General features: G+C 44.1%; 1 protein-coding gene across 3 annotated transcripts in view; it reads right to left on the reverse strand.

Annotated features, from left to right (window-relative positions):
• Arid1b (AT-rich interaction domain 1B) overlaps window positions 1-26,931 on the reverse strand; it is a 354,101-nt gene that overhangs the window by 127,204 nt on the left and 199,966 nt on the right. For 2 of the 3 annotated variants that reach the window (XM_029471378.2, XM_085832859.1), the window contains exon 5: window positions 13,678-13,722. The exons of the other annotated variant lie outside the window; for it this stretch is intronic. In XM_029471378.2, the coding sequence (XP_029327238.2) occupies window positions 13,678-13,722 (45 nt within the window). The remainder of the gene's footprint in view (window positions 1-13,677; window positions 13,723-26,931) is intronic. 3 annotated transcript variants of the gene reach the window in all.

The following is a 26,931-nucleotide window of genomic DNA, read 5'->3' on the forward strand; positions in this document are numbered from 1 at the left end:
GTCTTCAGGGGAACTAGCAGCCAGCTGGCCAGACCACAGTCCTCATCTTATAACTGCAGACTCACAGAGAGGGTTAGATCTATAAAATGTACCATCAAAGCTCAAAAAGTTCTGGGGCGGGGGTGGGGGAATAAAAGAAAAACAGTATATGCTGACATTAGAAGTTCATTTAGAAGTCAAAGCCCATCCATGCGAGTCCAGTATGAGTCGGCCATTTGTGTCTGGGCCCTGTCTGCAGCCAACCCCCTAAGCTTTTCCTTTCTTTTCTTTGTTTTTTTCGAGACAGGGTTTCTTTGTGTAGCCCTGGCTGTCCTGAAACTCACTCTGTAGACCAGGCTGGCCTCGAACTCAGAAATCCGCCTGTCCCTGCCTCCCGAGTGCTGGGATTAAAGGCGTGTGCCACCATCCCTGGCTCTAAGCTTTTCTTTTGATTTGAGAGTCACGTGTAGTAACTACTACATTTACATTTTGATACATTCTTCCAAATATGAGTAATTAAAAAATATCATTAGACCAGTCTCCAGTCTTCCTAGTTACCCCTTCGGCTCTGTGGATTCTTCAGAAGGACTAAAATCAAGTACATAGAAATCCTATTTAAAATATACAGTTTTCCTGGAGGGTACTGTGGAAGGAACCAAACGCTAGCTGAAGTAAATTTGTCACATCTCAGCCCAGAATCTTATGAGGAACAGTAACCTTGGGCTTTAAGAACACAAAAACATAGTTCAAATTATATACATATAAAATGTATATATAGTACTATATGTGGGGGTCTAGTCACAAAACTTATAGATTATATTACTAATCACATAGAATGTTTTAAAAAGTAAATTTTATTAAGTTTCTCTTTTTACACCCCCAAAATGAGTAATCAAAACCAAAAATCAAAATAATGATTTAAAGGGGTGGGGGGAGAGAAGGGGAGAGGGGAAGAGAGAGAGAGAGGAAAGAAAGGAAGAAGGTTTTCTTGGGCTGGTGAGATGGATGGCTCAGGGGTTAGGAGCACTGACTGCTTTTTCAGAGGTCCTGAGTTCAATTCCCAGCAACCACATGGTGGCTCACAATAATGAGATCTGACACCCTCTTCTGGTGTGTCTGAAGACAGCTACAGTGTACTTACATATAATAAATAAATAAATAGTTTTTTTTTTTCCTCCACAGCATCTCAAGTCTCCCTGGCAGTGGTTCTCAACCTTCCTGATGTTGCGACCCTTTACTACAGATCCTCAGTGCTATGTCATAACATTCTATCATTGCTACTTCACAGCTGTAGTTTTATTACTGTTATGAATTGTAATGTAAATATCTGATGTGCATCCCCCAAAGGGGTCAAGACCCACAGGGTGTGAGCCATTGCTCTAGGGCTAAGCAGACTTTTTTTTTTTTTACCCCTGGCCAGAAATGCAGAGTCCAGAGCTCAGCAAACATAGGCACTGTAAGAAGAGACCGAAGTCATCAGTGCCTGTGGATGGCAGCACTGAGAGCAGAACCTCGGAGCACCATGGGCCAGCAGAAGCACTACACAGAGGTCTGTGTAAAAACTTCCCTTCCAGAGGCTTACATGGACAGAGCTGGGTAGAACTTATGTAACTAAGGCACTAATCAGTTTATTCTTAATTAACAATAGCATATTGTCCAGGGTGGGCCTGGTTGATCAAGGGAAAGCTTTATACGATATGGGTGGGACATGAAGCAAATCTTGTGGACCAGGAAATGCTGCCAAGTGGCAGAGACCTGCAGATCTCCTCCAAGAACTGAGTACGAACTGTACCTGACCTCCCACAAGAAATTGAGAGCTTCAGAATGACAGCCATGCGCAGGTGAATTCTGCCAACCTCAAGTCCTATTAGAGCTTCTTTTCGAGACCCTGAGCAGAGGATGCAGGTACTGTGCTAATGTGTCTGATGCTGCCACAAAGCAGCAATGCCTTGTTAGAATTGCTTTAGGCACCTGGCCACACAGCACCACACCTGGGGTCTCCTGCAGGGAGGCACAGGCCGGGTGCTTCTTCCTCTTTCCGTGGTCCACTCTACTCCAGCCCGTTCTCCATTCAGCAGGGACCACTTACTCAGGAGAGGCAGCAGCCTCAGCTGAGCCGCGCTCCCTGGTTAGCATCATCTCCATGAGACCCAGTTCCCAGTTTGTGACACGGCCAAAATGGGCTGCTTAACTCCTCATGGTCACTGACGCTAGCTAGCTTCAAATATTAACATGAGATTGTACAGAGTAATATATCCACATATTAAGAATCAACTATTTCTCTTAGCCTAGAACTGCTAAAAACAAGCCCAACTGAACAGCAATCACCTCTAACTGATCAGCTCGTCAGTGATGCTGAAGAGAAGGACAACACTGGGCTTAGGATGCTTCTGGTTACACACCTGTATCGTGGCCCAGCATTTCTGAAAGGACAGAACTTAGTCTGACACAAGGAATGGCAACAATGTGCAGTTTCTGACATACAGTTCTTTAACCATAAACCAAATTTATAGTGAGACATGCTACATCTAACAACCAACAAGCCAACAAGCAAGCGGTGGTGGTGTACACCTTTAATCCCAGCACTTGGGAGGCAGAGACAGGCAGATTTCTGAGTTCGAGGCCAGCCTGGTCTACAGAGTGAGTTCCAGGACAGCCAGGGCTACACAGAGAAACCCTGTCTCGAAAAACAAAAACAAAACAAAATAAAACAAAACAACAAAAGCCAGAGAACATGAGGTTTTTTTTATTTTTCCCCCACCATAAAACAAAGTAAATTGTTTGGGAGAGAACTCAAAAAAGTCCAAATTTAAAGAGAAAAACTGGGAAAGATCCAGGCACAAGGTTGCAGCCTTTGATAGTTCCTGAGTGGGGAGAGGAAGGAGGGGAGGCCACCTGAGCAGCTTGGATTTCTTTTGAGTACAACAGGAAGCAGGTTACTGACTGGGAAGAACAGTCAATTTGGAACACTCGTCCCGATTCCCAGGGCAGCTGTGATGCTTGCTTTCTGAAATGTGGCACTTTCATTAGGTACAAGTCAAGTTTTCATTTTTTGGTATAAATTGCTGTTCACTGCAGCTCTGTTCATTTAATCCTAAATTCCCTGAGGCTATGCAAATGTTGATTTCCTTTATGTCTTCTATGCTCACAATGCTCTGTTCTGGAGCTACAAGAGTCCACTGTAGAATCGACAGATAGAAAGTATCCAGGTTGAAGTTTTACGTTGTTCCTGATCAAATGTGAAAAACAAAACAAACAAGCAAGTGACAATAACAAGGGAGGGAGGGAGGGAGGGAGGGGGAGGGAGAGGGGAAGGAAGGGAGGGAGGGAGGGGGAGGGAGAGGGGTGCCAACTACATGGGAGGCAGGTAACCACCCAGAAACCTTCAATCTGTCTGCAGAATGCAGCACTGTCTTTCGGATGTTCCCATACAGAAGCCCATGCACACCTCGGAGCTGGGTTTAAAGCGAGCTCTCGCTCAGTGCTGCTGAGTCGGCACACAGTGATGCTTGGCTGGCTGGAGAGAATTCAACCATGGACAAACCTTCACCACCTTCATTTCACAGAAAACCAGAGTGTGCCCCCACCCTCCCGTCCCATATTCCCTCTGACTCATCCACAAGTTCAAACTGCAGTTTCGTGTGGGGTGGGGACATTTTCATACACTGTTGTTTGGTGTGTTACACGATTTGCCTGGAAGCCAGCGTGTGCAAGGCCTGTCTTCATTGTGAACCACCCTCTTCTGCAAACTGCTGCTCAGGCTGCGTCTGCCACATCATTTTCTATTAACTGAACATGACTATAACAAAGCAAACACCAACATTGTATGAATAACCATGAAGGCACCAAGATAATACGTTTAAATACTGTTGAGAAATGTGGGCAGAAGACTACCGTGGATGTGACAATGGGAAACAGCATGAAAAAGGAAATTACGCTCTTTCCTGTGTTTCCAGAAAATGCCAATACCTAACTGGCTCATGAGACACACCACCGAGTGCCCCGACTCTGTCTGTACACTCTCACTAATTATATTATTACGTTCTCTTGGCATTATAGACATTCATTCTTCGTGTCTCCTGGCCTGCATCAATTCAGAAATAGGCATATAGAATGTATGTGCTTTGAGCCTTATACATTCGCGTCGAAAGATTTGAATCCAGAAACCCTGCATATTCCCTTAGCAGGAGCTGAAACTGTAGATTTAAGGGTTCACAAATCACCAATGTCACCATCTAAGGTAAAGATGATTCTACAATTGTCTCTGCTTAACAGAATGGCTTGTCTACCCTCACTCTGCTGATTATTTACTGAGCTCTAAACTACACTTTTATTTGCGTTTGAATTGATAAAGCAAGATGCTGGAAGACCCCAGCGCCTGTGTTCATTTCTAGTTGCTGCCTTAGTTTAAGGCACAATTTCCTTTATTTCACTTTTCCACAAGCCATAAAAAAACTCATTTCTAATTCATCCGTTCGTTCAGCTTAACCTCTCTTCTCAGCAATTAAAGCACTCTGCGCATCCCTCATCTATCACACAGCCAGCTAAATAATGCATTGCGTCCTCCGCTCATCTTTTATCATCCCAAATGACAGGTATTAGCATATCTCCCCAGTCAATTACAGTGCAGCAGAATAATCACAGCATAATTGGGCGAAAGCCACTCTAATCACCAGCCCTGCAAATGCTCAGAATAAAAACTGAGTGGCAGTTCAGACAGGCCTTGCTCTTGTCCGTGACTCCAGCCAACAAGCCTGGCAGCTCTCCATTTCCTTCCTTTCAGCGCTTACCCTTTGGGGAGGTCAAGTTCTCCAATGCATCCTCTGTACACAAGAAAATGCGTGTGCGTTACACTGCATACGGGAAACGTTTCCATAGCTGATCAGAAAGCAAAACCTACGTCGAGAGAGTGATGTCAGCAGGTGTTTTGGGTTCCGGCTGAGCCTAATTTCTATAAAGGTTATTGTTGTCAGAACCACAGGCCTCTGAGTATCAGGATTCCTCAGTTTCTTCCCAGACGGCTGATTTATGATGGGTAGATATGCCTTAAGTCTGACGACTGCTGTTATTCTTGCAGGGGCATAGGAAATAACTCCCTAAGATTCTCACCATTAGCCACTGCTCACACACTCAGACGAGTAAAGAAGCTCTACCTCTGTTAGGGGTTGAACTTGGGAGAGGGAAGCCACGAGGATGCTTGGTGGAAAGGAACAAACGAAGGCACAGTAAACACAGTCATACAACCCATCCATACAAGCTCTGAGAAGTTTCACTGTCTTCAGAACACTTGCCAAAATATACCATGTCTCGTACAGACTACTCAGGCAAAGCTATATTTAATTCTCATTTAATAATGTGTATGTGTTCACTATTTCATTTCTCTCCCCTTCCCCATGACAAGCAGCAGAAGCAATTCTGGAATGGACATTCCCTTGCAGGAGAGGTGGGGGAACTTGAGCTTTTAAAGAAAGGACATGACTTGCTAGGGAGCACTCTTGCTAGGGAGCACTCAGGCCATTGATTTAAACAGCAGAACGTAGCTTCAGGGACAAGACAGAGTTTCCATACAGTTTAATGAACTGAGCCACAAGGATGCCAAGCCCAGCCATGTCAGGATGTCTCTGCCCTTCAACACGTTCCTCATTCACAGTCCAGATCTAAACTCTCACACAGCCAACAGCAAAGTGAACAGCACACAGGAAGACCACACCTGAGCTGGCAGTACATGGCGGGTACGGAGTGTAATGTTGTGTCTTGGCCCACAAGGAGATATACCCTGGCTTTCATAACAATTCTAACAATGGTGGCCGAGATGTACCAGATCTCAGTGAAATGCACACAGATGACAACAAGGTGAGCAGGGCTCACTCGTCACTTCTGTTTCAGAGTTGCCAGTTTCCAAACACCAGTCTGTGACACAGTCCAGCATGAACACACCACAGTAATCGCACAAGACGGAAAAGCCAACTGCTAAAAAGCATTAAAGCAGACTCAGGTAAAGAGATAGTCCCCAGACCTTTTCTCACTTTCTCAAATACTTTTATGTTCATTATAAAATGCTTTCTCTGTATTATTGCTTCAAGAACTTTACTGGCCTATGTTCGAAGTGGACCCCCATAGGATGCAATACTTAAAATGCTAATTTTTTCATATTTGGGAATAATTTTTATAAGGATTGATCAGAGGCACATTATTAATTCAATAAGTCATTCCTAACCCTGCTCAAATTTGACTTTAAAACCGTCCACTAATATAGTCTTTAATTCATGTTACTGTTCAACTTGGCTTCAAGGATTTTCCAACATATTGGCTCTTTCAACACCAGCCACTTTGACATTCTCAACTGACTTGAAAAACTGACACAGCTTGGGAAGAAGCCAAACTGCAGTCACGGGGAAGGGAGGAGAACGGCCTTCACCATAGAAAACAGCTGGTTTCAGCTTGGTACTGGAGAGAAGCTCAAAGATGCACAATATTGGCTCCCATCTTCTCCAGGATCGTCCCTTTCTTCTGCCTAGCAACACAGTAAGCAGCCTGGTGATATAACTGACATGGTTATAGCAATGCTATTAGACACCTCTCCACTGAAACCCACCCCCAATTGTATAAGACCAACGAATAAGTGTGACAGAAGATACATGTTTTTATTGTTACTAGAAAATCAAGCCCTCAAAACATACTGCCAAGATCATGTCCCCAGGGAAAGCCAGAGTCGGTCCACTGTTTGCTGCCTCTAACTACATGAGGGATAGGCCTACCTCCACCACTGCCCCCCCCCCCCCGCCCCCCATGAAAAGACCTCCTTTGAGAGCCTCAGTGCCTGAAAGCACATAGAATTCCTAGGCATGAACTGCTCTGTGCCATGGCGGCCTCTGCTTACTCTGTGTGTCAGCATCATTGGTCAAAGGCGCACTTGCATCATGGTACCCAGGAGACTCAGGATAGGTATATCAAATGCCTGCCACCTACCGGACCGGGAAAGAAAATCCTCTGAGAAAGGGAATTTACAACACACAAGAACCACTTGGTCAAGCTAGCTCTGACTTCTTGCATGTTGTGGATAGATAGTCTAGAAACAGCATACACCTTTACTAACCCGAGCCATCTACTGGGTAGTTTCCTGCCATTCCAACCCTGCACACAACTGGTGACGCCCCAGTACTTCAAAACTGCACACACATCTGGGATGAACAATTTAAGAATCATTCCACTGTTTGCTGGCTCGAAACCGTAGATGGGAGGGAGGCTTAATACACTAGGTGTAGCATGCCAAATTACCAACACCGGACAACTGACAATTCTAAGGTGCAGTTTAATGTAAAGATTCTCAATTTGGAGAACCAAGAGCTAAGAACTTGGGATTAGGGATGTGGGTTCTTGCCTGCCTTTGTTACTAGAGAGGGCACAGGTCAGAGGCTTGACCTCTCGGCCTTCATGGTGGAAAAATTCAGAATAATATTTTCGGTTACTCTTCTCTGAGAGGGAAAAAATAACTGAGCAAGACTCTAGAATCAGTCAAGGCAGCTTTTAAGAAATTTGGAAAGTAGACAGGGGTGGCAGAAAATGAAATTCCTATACTGTTCTCTCTTAAAATGCCTTGCCTGACTTTATTGAATAAGATGTCTTTGGGGTGAGGAGAAATAGACAGAGACAGACAGAGAGAGCTGAACTCCTAGACAAGTAGTCTTTATTGTGAGTTAGCAGGCAAAACTCTTTACTCCGTACGTAATACAAATCCCGAAATTAGGTCTAAGGTCTTTCAGACATTCCCTCATGGTGTCCCTCAAGACTTACCAGACAGTGTCATCCCAGCACTTGGGAGGCAGAGGCAGAAAGAAGGCCTGCAATCAAGGCCAGCCTGGTCTACACAGCCAGGGAAAGGTCAAGGCTAGCTTGGTCTACATAGCCAGGGCTACCTTGTGAGACCTTGTTTCAAAAATTAAAATCAAAACATCTTATGTCACTTAGCTGAGACTTAGTTTTTTTTTTTTAATGGTATTTATTTATTTATTTTCTGAAGGTTTATTTATTTATTATATGTGAGTACACTGTAGTTATCTTCAGACACTCCAGAATAGGAATTCAGATTTCATTACAAATGGTTGTGAGCCACCATGTGGTTGCTGGGATTTGAACTCAGGACCTTTGGAAGAGCAGTCAGTGAGCTTAACTGCTGAGCCATCTCTCTAGCCCTATGGTATTTTTTTTAGTTGTTTTCTCAGCTGATGTATTGGCAATGTTCAAGTGGGGATAAGTTGCCCTTGGTCCACTTTCTAACATTTTCTAACAAGTATGTCTCTTACCCTCTGAATTTCAAATAAGTTGGCTTTCAGAATTTGTGTTTTTTCTACATTTTACATTCATGCCTTCCTATAAAGGCAGAGTTGAAAAGTGAGATAGCCCCTAACAAGAGATGAAGCCCAGTGAGCAGCACTGCATCAAACCCTGCAGGGGAGTGTAAACAAACCACCCTCCAAACCAGGAATGCAGCTTTAGCCGAGACTCAAGCTGTGAGTGTCTCAGCCACCAGCAGATGGCAGAAGAAAGGACTCATACATTTATCACTTTAAATTAAGCTCAATGGCCAAGCAACAGGGAGGAAACTTGGTCCTCTGTATCCGTAAGAATTTCTAACAGATGTCAGCATTTCAGTTAAATTAAAAACACCAAAGCCATCCCCTCCTACTGAGTCCTGTGAACGTGTAAGACATGTAAAAGAGCTTATGGCTTGATTTCAAGGGCACTGTTACTTTAAACGCTCCTCTGTCGGAGCTACCGTCACATACACAGAGTTATTCAGGAAACTCATTACAAAGCTCATCTTGGGAGGACAGCAAGGGTGTGGAAGAATCGGTACTAAAGTAACTTCAAAGAAAGGTGAATGGACATCTGTCTTTAACAAGCTGGTACACTTTGCAATTAGATGCAACAATACCCAGAATTTTACTCTAAACCAGCAACACTGTGAGGGTGGCCCATGAGACACAATGTTTGTCCAGCTGGCATGGACATGCTTGTGTTTCATGGCTGATGCAACATCCACTCTACTTGCCTGCATCACGCGCCGACTGTGGAGTCTGTTATCCTCTACTTACCTCCTCACGGCCAGCCATTAGCTACTTCTGTGAAATACATTATGGCAAAGTGTCACAGAAGTGAACTGTGTCCTTTACTTTGGGAGTAAGTTGGCTCATAGCACTCACTGAGCATGGCTGTGCTCTCTATGGCCACCATTAGCAGGCGAGCTACTGAAGTGTTGCTGGCCAAACTCAAGGGATATTTAATTTTAGTTAAATTGTATTAATTTGAATTTGCATGGCTACATATGTGATTAATTCATAGATCTAATGTCCAACTTGTACACTGAGTGCAGACAAGTCCTTCTAAGATGCTTAAAACCCAGAAAGACTGGAAAGCAAAGGACGTCTCGTGAGTTCTAGCCAGATGCCTTTGATGTGAATTGGCACAATAACTTCACCCTATTCTCATTGGTTGCTGGTGTCATTGCTGTTTTATCCTCACCTGTGACATTTATGTATTCTGTCATAACATCTGCTTGTATATGAAGGATGTGAAATATAGATTATTTCAGAATAGTTTATAATGACCAGGCTGAGATAAACCCAAATATGACTTAAATTGTGGACAAATATAATCGCTAGCCTACACAGATTTTCACAATTAAACATACCTTATTTTGAAAAACAAGCTAAAGTTCACTTCTGTTTGGTGACATTTTACAGATTAATCTCTTTGTTCTTTGTAACTTTTAGATAAAGGTGGAACCCCATTCTGTTTTGCAGAATTCGGGGAGCAGATTCCATTGAGGTTGTTCCCTGCATCCCCACAGAAACACAAAAGATGCAGAGACACAGATAGCTCTGTGAATGGAGGGCAGGAGAACGCAGCCCTGCGAGGTCAATGAATAATACTGCAGAACTTGACTAACACATGTATTTATTTAAATGAAGACAAACCACAAGCAGCCAGCGCTCAGGTCTACTATCCTCACCCAGCAAACACCCAGTGGGCAGTCTTCGCTTTAGTGGCTCTGAGGCGCAAGTGAAAACCACCACACTCCATACTGACCCACAGAACGGGCAGGCAGTGAGACAGGAATGAATCAGCGCTAGGCCAACCCTGACAAGGCTTTCAGTCCTGAGACTGAAAATCACAACCATTACACAATCGGACCTCTTGAGCAATCATTAACACACATTTACTGTTACCCATGCGAGCCAATGAACAGAGAAAATGAAGTCTCTAAGTGAACACTCTTGCTGGGAACAAAAGGCCACACGACCTAACTGGGCCAGGCCTCCCTCATCATGCCGGCTCTTCTGCACAAACGACAGTGAAAGGAAGAAATTCCAGATGAGTGCTGAAGGCGGTAACGGTGCAGACCCACAGGAAGCAAATACCACAGTAGCGCATGGAAGAGAGGACAGGAGGAGGGGGCTGGGCCTCAGACGTGACTGAGGTACAGGGAAGGAACACAGAGTCTAGAAGAATTTAGGAAGGAGGGGGCTCAGAAGGAGACAGAGGGGATGGCATGCTTTGGGTCTCTTAAGTGGATGTAAGATAGCCACTTTGACCTTAGAGGCCATCGTCTTTTCTCACATCTATTCAACCAGATGTGCATAAAGAGCCACACATGGAACTAATCACACTCAGGATTTACTCGAAAACCCTATTACTTTAACTTACTTGGCCTTTTGTATTTCATAGCAATCAATTTTAGGTGCCCCAAACAAGTACTAAAAATTACTGCCAAAATAATATAAAAAGCAAAGTGGTAAGGAGGAACAGTGTTTGTGTGTGCACGCACACATCAAGTACTAGGAACGATAGAGAACCGAGAAGAAATTAATGATAGCACAGACTCCTCGAGTCTTGTTCACTTTCCAGGAAAGGCTTATGTGATGCAGGGAGATCAGAAAACAGTATCCTGCATGGGCAGCAGTATTAACACTGGAGACTACAGAAGGTCGGTCCTGGAAGAGCGGGGGGGTGGGAAATCCAGAGAGCGCAGGCAGGTGTACATCATGTAGGATGCATCCTGAAACACACTCCAAGCTTCACAGAAGACTGTGCAAACCTCTCCCCCAAGGAGGGCAAGTCAGAGGAAAGCCATAGCTATAACGAGATGGAGTAAAGTAGCCAAACACCATGTGAGGTACCATGACAGCCTCAATCACACTGCTTCCTGTTTCCTGTTCATTTCACCATCTGCACAATAAGCTTACTCTTGTATTAGTATGCATTGATACTAATTTATTTATTGGTTATTTAGAGAGAGGTGTGTGGTGTGTCTGTGTCTGTGGATATGTGGTCAGCTGACCCATCAATTCAGTATTACTGGCCACTTTACTTTATTCGTCGATGACACAGAAGACACAGTAGCCATGTGAAACAGTAGCCAGCCGCGTCGGCTGCCCTGGGACTGGGATCCTGTACAACTATACGTTGGTTACTATGATTAAGTCAGTTTGATCAAAGCTGTCCCTAGGTCACATCACAGTTTCCCTCCACTAGTGAAGACAGGTGTGGCCCATGACTTATTAGTAAGGCATTTCTATTCACTGTGAAGCTTGTTTGCAAAAATACCCACAATTAAAAATTAATTAACCATCTTAATTATACAAATAAAAATGAAAACCTTAAGAAATCTGAAATTACTTAAAAGTTTGGAACTCTGTGACACTCCCCACCCCCAAAGTGTCTCGAGCCTTTGAGTTCTCTTTGAGATGAGCCTTGGTAAGCAATATAGCAGCATTCATGTGATGGTAACACGTAAGCACAAGTAAGCTGTGTGCCACAAGAAGACCTGAAGATATGAATTTCCAGTCAGTCCTAACAATCGGGTTAGTTTTATATGGTTTTCCCAGGTATTAGTCATCATATTCAGACGCAAACATTTCTTATCTCTGGGTGTCCACACAGTTGAGACCTTGTCCAGTGACACTGACTGTAAGTCATCTGAACTAATATGAAGCTTACAGGTTTTAGTTTGGCCTACACTAAGGGAATAATACAATAAGTGGTGAATACTTAAAAAAAATGAAATAAAGTAACAAAGAAAGAAAAAGAAAAGAAAAACCAGATGTATGTGGGTCAGACACTGCTGTGGACTCGGAGGGGGCTATGTCCTCGCAGAGACAGTACAAACGAGCTACCTACAAGTGAGGCAGTCGTCTTCACTCTTCTCAGCCATTATAACAGGAAGGCCTGTCGATTGTGACTGACGCTGAGTATCTACATTTCCTAAACAGTGAGGCACAGTTTCAAGCGGAACTCCAGAAAACATTTTTTTTTTTTAAAAAACAAAAGTCTTTTAAAACTTTTACAAGTCCTATAGATCTGCAAAAATACAAAGCGTCTAAAACACTCTGCAGATCTGGACAGTTTATTAGGAAAAGGTTCTTATAAATGAAATTTAGGGCTATAAACGTAATGTGACTGGACTAGTTCCACACACTCCAGACTGCAAGCGACCAGCCAGTGGGTGGTGTACCAGAGATGCTGGCTCACTAATCCCCCATCCTTTTACTGCAGTTAAAAATACAGTGGGTTCTAGAGATAAGATCACAAGTTTATTAACTATGCAGTGAATATTCTGCATGCGTGCTGGGAATTAAATACAAAACCAAAGATTCAGAAGACGACGGTCTTGTGTTAAATATTATAAATACTGAATTAATTGTGCTCAGAATTATAATATTTAGTAATTTATAACATGAAATATAAAAACACATTAAGCTTTTAACACATAAACTTATAGCATATATATGTATTAGGTATAAATTTGTATTTTCTTTTTCATTGTGATGCACAATCTTAGTGAGTTTATCGCCCTGAATAGTGTGATGGGGTAGTCACCTCACCTTATTAGCATAACCATAAGCCCGTAAGTACACCGACTGGCAGGTCACACAAATACACCAGCTTTGAATGTGATTGTGAAGGTGCAGAGCAGGAAAGAGTCAGGTAAGCATAGCCCAGCACATGCTTGCAGGTTCCCACCCACCTCAATGGCACCTACTCTACACCTCAGACCCCTGGCAACGAACTCAGGCTGCTCCAGTGTGGCTCCTCATGTACATATATGAGATGAAAAGGCTTTCCACAGCCCTCCTGACCCAAAGTAGCAGTCCTTCCTTCCTTTCTCCTGTGAGGTCTCTGTATAATCCAGACCTTCAGAACCCAGCTCAGGGTCCAGCCATCTAGAAAGACTTCCCTTTGCTCTGCGCCTGTGCACTCTGCCCTCCCAATGCATCGCTAACAGCAGGCATCTAGCATGGACTGCGCCTGTTCACAGGCCTTTGCCAGGCGTGGGCTCCCGGGAAGAAGCCGGGTTTTAGTTCAGTAGTGGAGAGACCAAGTGAGAACGAGGAATCAATAAGTCTGCAAAGCAGGAGCCATCAGCCATGCAGTGTGGTAGCTAGCAGTCAGTGGTTGCATCTAGTCAGTTCCCAAAATGGGTTTTGGCAACGAGGCAGGATGTCAGGAAACCTTGCTCCAGGGCAAAGGTTGAAGCCAATCACCACTACACAAAACTCTGGGTTCTGTAGTTTCTTATACCCAAAGTTTAATCTTAATCACAGCCTAAATGATAATTTAAACAGGTGTTTTTGCTAACCACTGGTGTCTGATTAGAGCAGCAAAGTCCTGCGTGATAAACCACACCAGGCCACACACCTTGAGTCCAAAGGCCGATTCATCCTCTGAGGCCAAGACGTCAACCTGCAGTGGTAATGAAAGAAATGATTTAGGTACGATCAAGACCCCCTCTGAGGACAGCCCTGAGCCAGGTGAGCCAGGTGAGCCAGCTCCTGGGAGGAGGTCAAGAGGGGTTTGCTGAGTTCTCTCGGGGCTAGTGCTCTGCACTGAGAGGACCCACCCCCCTCAATGTGTGTGGGTGCCAATCCTCAGCAGGGCCATCCTGCTCACATGCCAAGATGCTGCACAGGCTCTTTAACTTGTTACTGAGAGACAGGATAGCAAGGGGGAAAGTTGTACTCAGAAAACCAACCACCATGCTGGCCACCCTGCTGCTGCTGGGAGCTTCTTATCCTTGCTCACAGCAGAGTGGGCAGAGCCAGGCTCTGGAATGCTACAGAGCAAGAGGTCTTGAGAACAGTGCTCTGGGAGAGGCAGGCAGAGTCTAGGCAGCAAGTTGTAAAAAGATGGCAGAACTTCAAAACTGGCTGTCAGTCTTGTGCAGGAGACGACAGAGCTCATTAACATGAATTTAAAAGTGGCATGGAATGAGATGTGTATTGATAATTACTGTTTTTTTAAAAAGTGTAATTATTCAGTCTGGTGTATAAAACTCTTAAGTTTGGCTACTAAAAAGAGCCAATATGAAGGAAAAGAACAAGGAAAGGAAGAGAAAGTCTGGGTGCTCAGCATCTGGGAGGTGGGGCTGTGGGGGTGGAATCAGGATGAACCTGTTACTGGCCTGGAACACAAGTGTACACAGGCCATGCCAATGTGTACTGCTAATGACAACAGTGCCAAGGAAGACTATCGCAGCAGACTGACTGCAGCATGAAAATGAAAGGGTTAAAGAGGAACCACTGAGGAAGATCACAGAGCCTGGCCAATCTCACCCCACCCCACCCCACCCCGCCCCGCCCCGCCCCGCCCCGCCAGAAAGATGGCAGACCGGGTGCTGGGCTGACAAGATGAGCAGCTACTTTGTGATGGAAACCATATGTTGCTGATATCAAATATGATTTTGGGCTAAAGACTGAGATGTTGGCTCAACTAGAGTGGAAAATCATGGGAAGATCCACTAACACCATTTCTGTTTACACTCCAATTTTCAACGCTAACTGTTAGATTTAGAAACAAGCCATAGCATAGATTTTAGCTTAGGTTTCCCCTCCCACACATGCACTAGAGCTTCATCTTTGAATTTCCTGAGCCCTGCCTTCTACAACACCAAGCTGCTGACCTCAAATATTTTTAAGATTCCAATTCCAAATGAGCACTGAAGACTTAGCTAAAAGCCTTTGGGGGAAGCCCTGCCGAGGTAACTACTGTGGGCATTCTAGGACGTCTGCTTGTGAGCTGCACACACAGATCCTATCTTGCCCGGCCTCTGTCCCTCAAGGACACTAAACCCTGATGTGGGTATTTCCACATACATACAATTACTGCTGAGCACAGTAAAGCCGAGACTAGTATCCAGAGTGAGTTCTGCATATTTTAACAGATTTTAAAAGTCAAGTAGAAAAAAAAATCAGTAGCAAATAGAATATCTATTTAAAGATAAGGCTTTACTATATTTGACAACGGGAGGTGAGAGCAGCGCTTTGCTTTCTGTGGAATTTAGAGCCCCCATGTGACTGTGCGCAAGGCCGCTCGCTTCAGCCTCCAGTCCTGCTTCTCTCCCTAGCCAAGCTAAAGGGTATTTCAAAACCCCTTACCAGGCTTTTAAAAACTCATTTCACCTAAGCAACTTCACAAACCCGTTTCCTTCAAATACTATGGGTTTAAAACATACACACCCTGGTTTACTGTCTAACATTCTCTGTTCTATGAGGCTTTAATGTTAGCACCTATAGAAGAAAAAAAATCCTACCTAAAATCTAGGAGGTTAGTTTCAATTTCCTCTCAAGGGACTAGCAATGTCCTAGGCAGGATTTCCTGCTGCTCTCAGAGCATCTGTCTCTGCTGGAAGGAACCCCTCTAGTGGAGCAGTGGAGTATGTCAAGTCTCAAGGATCCCTTCAGACCAGTAGACTTACCGGGAGCCCATCTCCTCTGTTACTCCTGTCATAAACTCTAAAATAAATGTTCAGAGAAAAGTTGATAACCATTTTGTGTCTCATCAGCCAGAAACTATCTATATAAAACTGAAGTATGCTTGTATTGATCTGATACATGATTAATTTTTAGCTATTTGCCAATGTATTTAATTTGGCTATGAAGCAACACTAACTTTAAGTTAAAGGGGAAAAAAATGCGTGACGGGAAAAAATAGAGTTATCAGTAGAAAGACTTGCCAGGAACCGTAAGGTGTGCATTGGTATTAAAGTGTTGACTCTTCATGTCTGCTGTAATCTGCATTACAAACTCCTGAAAAGAAGCACCTTCCAACATTCATCAAGAAAGACATTCTGCATACCTGATCCATACACGGCTCTGCTTAAGGTCTCCAAACAAGGAGGGGAGCTTCCCCGTAAACACCCAAGTGAATGTACGTAAGCATCCTTACGCATTTGTTCCGATTTCTTCTGTGGAGAGTTTAGACTGGTGAACTAATCACCAAAAGAACGCTGCAGGTGCTGGGCGTGGTGGCGCACGCCTTTAATGCCAGCACTCGGGAGGCAGAGGCAGGCGGATTTCTGAGTTTGAGGCCAGCCTGGTCTACAGAGTGAGTTCCAGGACAGCCAGGGCTACACAGAGAAACCCTGTCTCGAAAAACAAACAAACAAAACAAAAACAGAAAACCAAAAAACTGCTGCAGGCGTACACAAAGTGCAGTTAGGGTGCAGTGCAGCTGACCTGCAGAAGGCAGAAAACTCTCAAGGGCTCCTCCAGGACACAAGTGTGAGGACAGAAGCTTAAGAGAACAAAACAGGCTGGAGGTCAGCCCAAGCTGCTCTTGCACGCGTCCCAGCATACACCTAAAGGCTCACGACTCCCCAAGTCCAGCTTCAGGAGAACCTGACACCCTCGGAAGCCACTAGGCACACACATTATACACAGACATAAATGTAGGCAAAACTGCATGCACATTTAAACAAACGAACCAATAAAAGACTGAATGACTGAGCAAATGAATAAATACCAAAGCCGAGGCTGAGGCCCGGCCACACTGATGTCTAAGGAGTTGATGGACAATGCTGGCTGGCATGTGTGCCTACAAAGATCCCATCTGAAGAGAACTTCAGAGCACACACAGCACCAAGGTCAGCGATAGCAGGAGCCAAACCCTTGACCCTCTGAACTGTCCTAAACCACCAAATCACACAAGTCCAGGCAGTTGTCCGCCCAGAAAGAGTGTGAACACACAAACTGAGAAGCAGAATTGATTAGAAGTTCCCTTCCTCACTTTAAACTCCTTCCCAGTTTCCCACATAAAGCACCCAGAGAACACAGCATACTAATAATTGGCAGCCATGCTCCAGGACTGCACTTGATCCCCAGAACCAACCCGACGTGGTGGAAGGACAGAACTATTCCTGTGGGTGGCCTCCTGACCTGCAAATGTAAGCCCTGGTACAGGTGCTCTCGCCACTCACACATTAATAAATTGTTAAAAAAAAATCAATACTAAAAACAGATCAAGAAAACCTATTTGTGTAAATATGCTATTCACTAAAAAATCAAGGACAAAAGTAGCACATACAAGCAGGGGTGGCTCATCTTCTGTAATGCACTGAAGAACATGCCCAAGAAATGGGAAAGGCATCAATCATTGCTTGCCTGCAGGCAGAGCAACTTACTGCTTGTTCATTGTCTTACAATGTAGGTTTACTTATTTACTACAAAGGATCCTGGCTAATTAAAAGTAACTGGTTAACATAAAACAGTAACACAAACAGCACTGACTATCATTAATAATGTGATGATTGTATGCAGGTATCTTTGATGTTGGTCATGATGCAGAGTGCAGCAGCAGACGCCTGAACACTTACAGTAAGTAAAGAACAACCACCACCTAATGACAACAGAACAGAGACACCCAGAAGCTGTCCCTGTGGTGTGAGTACTCTCAGGCATGTCCGTGCCCACCGCAAGTCTATCTAAGAGAAATCTGTTTTAAGGAAATAATCTGTGACACAGCCCTTATATACTGATTGCAAACTGTATCGTTAGTTAACATCATGTCAAATTAGAAAAGTATATTAAGTTGGATGTAGGTATACAAAGAATGTTTACACTAGGCAGTACTGAAGAACTCAGTTTTCAAAAGCTCTGACATGGAGAAGTGCAGGCGCTGCAGTCCATTTCAGAAGCAGGGCTAAGTAATTCAGAAGCTGAAAGTCAGAGGCCTGACATCGTAGGTCTCCTCTACATCGCCTAGAGCTAGAACTAGAAAAAGAAATCTTTCCTCCTCCAGGATTAGAATTTTTCACCTGTTTTCTCTTAATAGGTTCATGTTTACTGTTTTACATTTAAATATTTGATGCACCTGCATTTATTTCAGAATAACAGGGTAAGAAGTAAGCCAGGCCTAATTTTCCATTTGAATAACCATAATGAAGAATAATCCATTATTTTCTCCAAGGATTAGAGATACTGTATCTTTAGCATAATTAAATATTAAAGTGATATAATTTTTGTCTCCAATTCTAGGATGTGATGGGAGAAACAGGCCTGGGGGAGTTCTTAGACACGTTCTTAGTATTCTCACAAGGAATTTTGTACTTTTATAAAAAGACAAATTTGGTGTATACCCATGTCCAAGGAACAAAAATATGATTCTACCTACAGTATTTGCTATGTCTTACTTGGCTGGGCCCAGAAGGGAAGTCTTACTCCATCCACTGCACTTTTATCTACATTAAGGCAAAACAAACCCAACCAATAAGCGGCTCTCTCAACTCCACCTTATGATTTTAGACAGTGCAGGCCAATTCAGTCTCTTTTCCACCCCTCTTTACCCCTCCCCCAAGCAAAAACCAGCAGCTCAGAGCAGGCCGCCATGCTTTCCTTTCAGCCATTGCTAAAAGTAATGGAACTGGTTCTTACTGCATCGGCTTCGGAGCTTTTCTAGCTTTTATTTTATAAGCCACTAAAAATGTAAGCACATTAGAAACAGGGATCTTTGCTAGCATTCCTCTTCCACTTTTAATCTCTTCTCTCTCCGCGTACATGTGCAGCTCACATGCAGTTCAAGGATGATTCTAGAACAACTGCTTAGTGGCTCCGTTATCTGGCAACAGAAAAACACAATTGCCCACATGCTGTGTGCTGCTACACAGAACTACTATGCCCTGAATATGTTTAAATGGGAAAAGGACAAATAATGATAACAATAAATATTTATATGCTGCCAAAAAACACTGATTATAGCTGACACTGAATAACATGTTCCACAAACTGGCAAAGTAAGAATTTCCCTGTTCACAAGTTAACATGCTTGTGCCAGTGAGCCCTAGGATGCCGGCCGTCTCTTCTGGCTGTGACATCGAAGGAGGCAGTCAGCACTGCACTCACACTCCTGTGCAATTAGTTCTCTACATGAGTAAACATACTTTCCCTCTGATCCCTGAAGCAGGAAGAGGAAAGTAGAGCCAGACTAGAACCCACCCAGCATGCTGAGTGTGCAGAATATGCCATCACTGCACAAAGGTAATATGATGGGCTTCTCCACCAAAGAGAGTCGGTTTCTCAACCTTTCCAATCTGTCCAGGCTTGGGATGTACCTGGGTCAACAAGCCAGAGCAGGAGCAGTAACAGTGCACTGTGTGTATGATGGAGAACCAGGAGGCCATGCAGACCTGTATCATTCTCCTGAAACTCAAGTGACACCTTGTGAGTGAGTCTGGACAGACTTAAGCGGGAGTGTGAGTCCTGTTGCCACACAGAGCTAATAGCCTGTCAGCCCTGAGAAGCAAGGCTCCTGTCTTGCTCACTGTTAGCAGGTTAAAGAAGGAAGACAATCCCCAGCAGGAACAGGAACCCCCTAGCTGAACCTGGATAAACTGGAGTGTGGGACTTCATCTCAGTGCTTAGTGCCTTGGCTTCCTCCCAGTCCCCCGAGACTGTGCTCCTCACACGAGAGCCTCTTCCACACTGCTGAAAGAACACCTAACTGCTTGCCCCATGAGTCGCTTACTTCTTAGCAAACTCTCTCCTCCTTTTACTACCTGAAGCCTTCCATTTACTTGTGTAAATATCTCTTTCTAAAAGAGCCAGGGCCTTGCTGACCTTGCTCACTGTTACTGGAAGGAGTGCCAAGCAAATATATGTGTGTGAATGAATGCACTGACTATAATACAAACACGTGTACATAAGTTTGGTGTGGCTCCTTAAAATGCAGGCACATATGGAACAAGGTTGAAAATGTATTCAATATAAGTATGTAGGTTAGAGTCATGCAGATTTGGCTGGTGATAAATACTCCTGGTTTACACACTAGCATAAACTAAGGCACACCCCAGTCTGGCTGCATTTACTGATAGCATGTCCATATCTAATGCATTTGTCTCTCTAGTTGAGAGTAGATTTTAAATTTCTTTAAGAGTGTTAAGTCTTGAAAAATGATGGCAATGAACCACAGAAACAGCAGATATTGTCTCTTCTCCGTGATGGAGCTGTGCGACTCAAGTCAGATTAGAGCTGATACTTTATTAAGGCCACACAGAGGCCACAACCTTTCCATACTTAGCTGTTAATATGACCCTGGGCTTTGCACTTTGGCTGGTTGCCTACAGTGTGGGAAGTGGGAGGCAGTTCAGCTCACACCACAGGCCACAGCTGGCCAGCTGTGCAACACACCTCCTCTATAAAGGCTCTCTCTGACCCAGAGCAACCTTCCTAGTTATGTGAACAATATGTTTGTGGACCCAGACACATGAATTCTGCACCTTAAAGAAAAACCCACATGTTTACAAGTTCATCATATCCACACTGCTGCTGTGTGTCCTGTGTGACTGCCAATCAGACGGAAACTTTTCATACTTATCCACAAATCTTACTCTAAAGAAGCCAAGCCAACTGCAGCTGATGAGCAACAGAGTGGAAATGCTATCTATGTTTTGCTAAATATTTATCATGTAGTGTATGCCCAAACTGGTTCAAGTACAAAGCTAATTTAGTCAGTATTCTGTAACTTGACCTTGTATATGTGTGTGCACATATGTACATACAAATGCACATTATGTATGTTAGGGGTAAGGGTTTGGAGTTAGGATTTTAAACATAAGGCAGTAAATAAATTCTAATCACATTTCATAAAAACAATTTTATATTTTGAAAACATATAATTATATTATAAACTTCATGTTATATATAAATATATGTTAACTAAAGTACCAAAATATGATGAAAATGTGGATATATTAAAATTGTTCCCCCCAGTGCTACGTACCTAGCACAAAAGTTGAAAGCTGTTATAAAATCATGAGGAGATGGCACTTATGAGCACAAGCCATGTGACCTCAGACAGCCATATGAAAGCCAAGCATGAGGGCCAGGCCAAAAGGACAGATGGCCTGATCCCAGGAGGACCAGGAGATGTTTTAAAAACAGATACATTTTTACATTAACAATGTGCCGCTCAGCCTGCTCCAAGTGCTGCTGTGGCTGAGTGACAATCGCTGTCTTAGCTGCCACCCTCTCCGAGTCCTGCAACCTGCATAGACGTAAGAGGAACAGTAAAGGAAAAAAACCTCCAACCATAAAATAATTATACCAAAATCGATAAGGTTTAAACACAGGGGAGTGGTTACAACCACAGATCACAGAACATCTTCTAGGCCCTTTGAAGTTTAAATTAAACTACGTAGCACAGCCTTGGTTATAGAATTAGTATAGAAAGACAATGCAGAGAAAGGAAAGATTAGGTATACTTACATTTAACTGTGTAAGCTTTACCCTTTACGGGGCAGGGGATTCTTGATTTAGGGGAGTTTCTTTGAAGAATCGGTTTAATTAGGCAAGCCAATAACTACAAAGCTAAGATAGAATTCTCCAGAGAAAGATGGATGGAGATATATATAGTTTGTTTTCTTCTCTTTACAGTTCCCTGCTCCACCCCCTGGGCTCCACACTAGTCATATTACCCACTTCCTTCTTTGACACAGACTGTTTAATGTGGCCTCATTTGCTGCGGGCACCCAAAGCAAAGCCCAAGTACATGTGAAGGAGACTGAGTCCACTGCAGGGCATCAGAGGTCAAGAGGGGACGTTTTCCAGGCGACTGCCTCAGAGTATGTCCTCATTCCAGCCTGCTCCTCACTGAAGCACATCTATTATAAAAAAAAAGATGACGCAAGAGAGGAGGAAACCTCCAAAATAAAGTAATAACTGTGTAAAAATGCTTTGCTATTTATGTCCACACTTTAGACTTCAAAAGTATTTAATATTAATATTCTGTAACAAAGAGACGTGAACATCTTGTCTCTATAGAATTGCCATCAGGCATTTATTCACCTCAGGTGAGTGTGAAGGTTCCTGGGGCTCAGCATGTGGCCAGCTGTGGAACAGGACCAGCCCAGAGAAGGAGGCATGCAGCTCCCCCTGTCAGGGCACTCTCATATCTTCATCTGTGTCTGCGCTCTTAGAGGCTCTTGATGTGTGTGCTCTTCACATCAAGGGTATAGGCTGACGTTAAATGACAGGGACACTCCTAAAACTCTGGGACTAGCGTGCAGCCACCTGGATATGGAGAAAAGGCGTGGGCCAGGTTAGGGTAGGCTACACAAGGAGACCCTTTCTCAAACAAACAAAAATCGACTAATAGTTTATACAAATTTTTCTATGAATTAGAAACTGCTCTACATTTATTTGGGGGGTGTGGGCACTTTGGGGCTTTTAAATGGTTCAGTTCAGACAGAAATACCTATAGGTTATTTTCTGCAACTAGAAAAGAATCTTTTGTCTAACAAAATATTTTTTCCCAGTGCCCAGAACTGAACTCAGAGCTTCTTGCATACTAGAAATCTAATCTGTTCCAAACCTCTCCATAAGTCAGCAAAGCTAAACATGGATTGCAATTTTAACATGAAAACAGTAAGTCAACCATGAGGAAACACACACACACATGCACACTCACACACACACACACACACACACACACACACTCCTATAGCTAACATACTAAGCAGTATGCTCAAGGTTAGACATGAGAACATTATATTACCTTCAGGTCTAAAGCACAAATCTATACTACGTCTACCAGGTCACACTCGGACAGTTTACAGCGCAAGTTTTATAGTTCAAATCTTAAAACAGAAAGGCTCTCAAAGAATGCTGTATTTACACTGTTTGAAAGGCAGTCCCCTATTGTACATCAGGGAGGTGCAATGCAGAACTCAAGAGTACCAAGCTTGTGCCTGCAAGTGGCTTTCTATTTAGAAAGCAATCTCCAGGAGAAAGGTTTTCTACCACGGATACCAGAGAGTCTGCTCCCTGGAGCCCTGTCAACACTTTACATTAAGTAGACTCAATTGCATTTAAACAAATTTTTATAGCCTTTGTGTTGTGTCAGATTTCTGAAATAGACAATATATAACCAAACATAAGAAGGAAATGGTCACTTGGCGCTAATGTTCATTTGTGTCACATCTTACCAGGCATCACTGTTTTGATGAAAGCTACCTTAAGTCCTGGCACACTATAGTCAGACATCACTGATTTTTGGGTAGGGAGGGCAAAAACCCCAAACTCCACAAAGGAGTAAGTACTGAGGAGGCCAGGTCAGGGGTGTGACCTTCTAAACATGTACTCTCAAGTTCACTGACAGGCCTGCACAGACAGACATTTCATATGCAATGCGAGCTTGATGCCATATTTACTTAAGAGGGGGAGGCACTCAACTATTAGTAATACAAAGCCACTATTTAAAAATGGGGGAAAAGTTCAAAATTGAACTTCATAGTACCAACTGCATTGACTTTAAAAACCATTCAGGCTACAGATCACAATGGAAATAATTTATCAACTAGAGGCTCTGGCTGAATAGTCCTCTAAGTCTGGTATATGTACATTGACTAACTTCTTTGTATGTGTCATTCAGGTTACTTGAACGGTCTAAGGTTACTCTGCTATACCATAGAAGGTGAGCAACAGAGAGCAGACAGTGGCCTTAGGTCTTCTAGACAGATTAGTCTTATTCTCCAGAAATGTCTTTACCCCCCAAATCCTCTTAGCATTTAATAGCATAGTAGAGGCTAGAAAGATGGCTCAGTGGTTAACAAACACTGGCTGCTTGTAGGTTCACCTCCCAGGTCATATGTAATCCCGGTTTCAAGAGATCTGATGATGCCCTCTTCTGGCCTCCATGGGTACCAGGAACAGCCGCTGTGCACAGACATGCAGGCAGGCAAAACACCCAGTAGCATAAAATAACTTTTTTTTTTTTTTTTTTTTAATTTAAGAAGACAGGAGATGAGACACTACAAAAGCTTAGGCTTTTTCTGGGATTTAAAAATGCTATGAATTAGTTTTCCCATCAAGGAACCTTGCACTTGGTTCCAACTGGTACTGCACAAATGTAGTTAGGGTCTTTGCCTTTGGCCCCACCCTCCGCTCTCCATCTCGCCTGACTTGGTGCACAGCTTAGGCCTAAGGCCCGCCCCCTGGCGCCCCACCCCATCACTCCACCCCACCCTACTTTCCAGCTGCCTTCTGGTCTCCCCATGGCCCAGCCCACAAGGGGGGGTGTTATTGTTTGATCCTCCCAGACTCTGGGTTTTGGGAGTCTACAACTTTGCCTCTTTCTGCAAAGCAAGTTTCAACCGGCCCCGCTACAGTGGGGGAGGGCCCTTTCCTCAGGGGCGGACGGGTCCAGCAGGGATACAGGGTAACCGCTCGGCCCTCGGCCCTCCCCTCCAGGGACAGGCAGAGGGCGCGGGAGGGTTTCGGAGAAACTGGGAGCACGGCCGGGAGCGCGGCTGCGTCAGCAGAAACTTTGGGAGTGAGCCCTCTGGGGTGGGGCCTGCACAGCCCGGGCCTTGGCTCGCTGGCCAGGCCTCCCGCCGCGGTGCCTGCCGGGAGCTCCCCAACAGCGGCTGCGCAGTCGGTGCTTCCCCTCTTCCTCCCTGGAGGAGTGCCTAGTCACTCACTGGCCTGCAAGCTGTGGGACACACTACGCTTGGAAAACAAAGAAACCCCACACACTCGTTTCCAGGACAGGGAACGTGAAAACAGACAGTGAGACTTAGGGTGCCCCGCAGGTTGAGCTTCTCAGGGCTGCCATTAGGCAGCCAGGCAAGCTGCAGGCCCAGGTATCCAACCCAGGGCCCTCCTGAGCGCTCCCTAATGCTTACTGGGTTGAATGGTCAAATTCTCTTAAACAATCCCATTATGGTTATATATGTGTGTCACGTATAGCCACAAATCCCAAGTCATTACTTTTTGGAAGAAAATTAAGAAATCTGAGAGCTTAGCAAACACAAAAGCACCAATTCACCATTACTATTTTTTGTTATAACCAAGTGCTATATGAAACTTTAGGATAAAGTTACAGATATTTAAAGAAATGAACACATGGCTTTACATGCTGTTACTGCTGTCATGTTGACACAGCTCACCTAGGCTCTGCAATGTGGTATTTCTCATTCAGCCATATCGACTCTGTATAGTGCCAGCAGGATCAAAGGCAAGCATGCATGCTGACACACTATGAGTTCCATCATTTGTACACTTGAAATGTTAGGATTTGTGTTACTAGAAAAGGTGATACTTAGTATCACCATTTACCTAAAATGGGCAATCATACAAATTGGTTTGGGCAAATTCTTCATCAGTGACTGTTCAAATTTTTCACCCCATTTTTCCAGGAATATGCCTCAGCATTTTTCAACTTTATTTCAAATTTTTAAAATTTTGAGATTTTAATTAAAAGTTCACTTTTTTTCCCCTGACATTATTTGCCCTCCTTCCAGTCCTCTAGCCTTTTCTTCCTTTTCAGTCCTCCAAATGGTACCGAGTTGTACTACCTGCACACGTTATGAGGTTAAGGAATTTTCAGATGTTTCTGGGTTCAGTAAATTACTACCTTCCTTCATTTGTGGTTAAGACAGTAGTGAAATGAACGCAGGTTCCATCGGAGTGCAAGGAACACATGGTCAGGTATTTTACAGTGCTACACATTGTGGTGCAGTCAAGAAGGCAGTCAACAGATAGGTAAACTTGGGTCTGGAGTCAGGCTGCAGTGGGAAACCAAACACAGAATCATGGGTAGTGATGAATAGGCCTTTGGGGCTGGGCTAGGAAAGCACTCAGCATGCAGTGGGGATAGAACCTAGCAGAGCCCAGGCAAGAGGCAGCATGGAGGACCACGCCCCCTCACTCAGGTAGATGCAAAAGGCTACACTTCAGAACTTCACATGCTCCTCCATCCTCCACGCCAAGGGAGAGGTACTTGGGAAAACATGGGCCCTGGAGTAAGAGGATGTGAGGTTATATTTAACTCCTTCAAGTACTGACTTTGTGTCCTTAAGACAGTTTCTTAGCGTCTGTCCCTGCTATCTGCAGGTAGTTGACAGCCACTTCATGGCTGTGAGGTGACTTAAATGGAACTTCCTGAGTGCTATCTTTGAGCATGACAAGACCAGTCCCCAAAACCTGTTTTTCAAACCCACCGCAGCCTAGTCTGTTTTCAGTGCCTTGCTGAGACGTCTCTCTCCTACATACACACAACAGTAGAAACGGCAATAGGATTTCCATCCACTTCTCAGGGTGCCTTATGGTATCCTTGGCAAATCCAGATTTCAATTTGTTGTTCCACATACAATGCCAGAGAATACCAAAGGATCTGGGTCTAAACTCCTTAGTTTAGGTAAAAGGGCCAGGGGGAGTCTGTTCCTAATCTGCCCTGTGGTTTCATTCCCCTAAACTCATTAGTGGATGGTAATCACCCTCCCTAGTGACTTGTGCAATAAGGCAACTGAGGTCTTTTCGCCCCTTTATCCAATCAGGCCCCTTCACTCTCTGTAATCCTGCCCTTTGAAAGCTGCCAAGGCTTCCCTGATCCCCACTGTTAGAATGTGAACAGTGCTGGACTGAAACAGCAATTCCATTTCATACATAAGTATGTATGTATGCATATATGGTTATGTCACTTGCAGAACCTCCAGCAGTGCCCTGCAGAGGGCGCTATCTAGTGAGCACTGTGCAAATGAGGACATCAGGAAACCAGGAAGTCTCACACTCCAGCAATGCCTTGTAACCTCATACTGGTGAGAGGGAAGCTGAGGCCTAAAGATGACTCTCAGACACCACTCACCTGTAGCTACATTCTAGCAGCTCTAAAAGGAGAGTGCTC

The sequence above is a fragment of the Mus caroli genome, unplaced genomic scaffold (assembly GCF_978045245.1).
Source record: "Mus caroli unplaced genomic scaffold, Mus_caroli_1 scaffold_18, whole genome shotgun sequence".
Taxonomy (NCBI): Eukaryota; Metazoa; Chordata; class Mammalia; order Rodentia; family Muridae; genus Mus; species Mus caroli.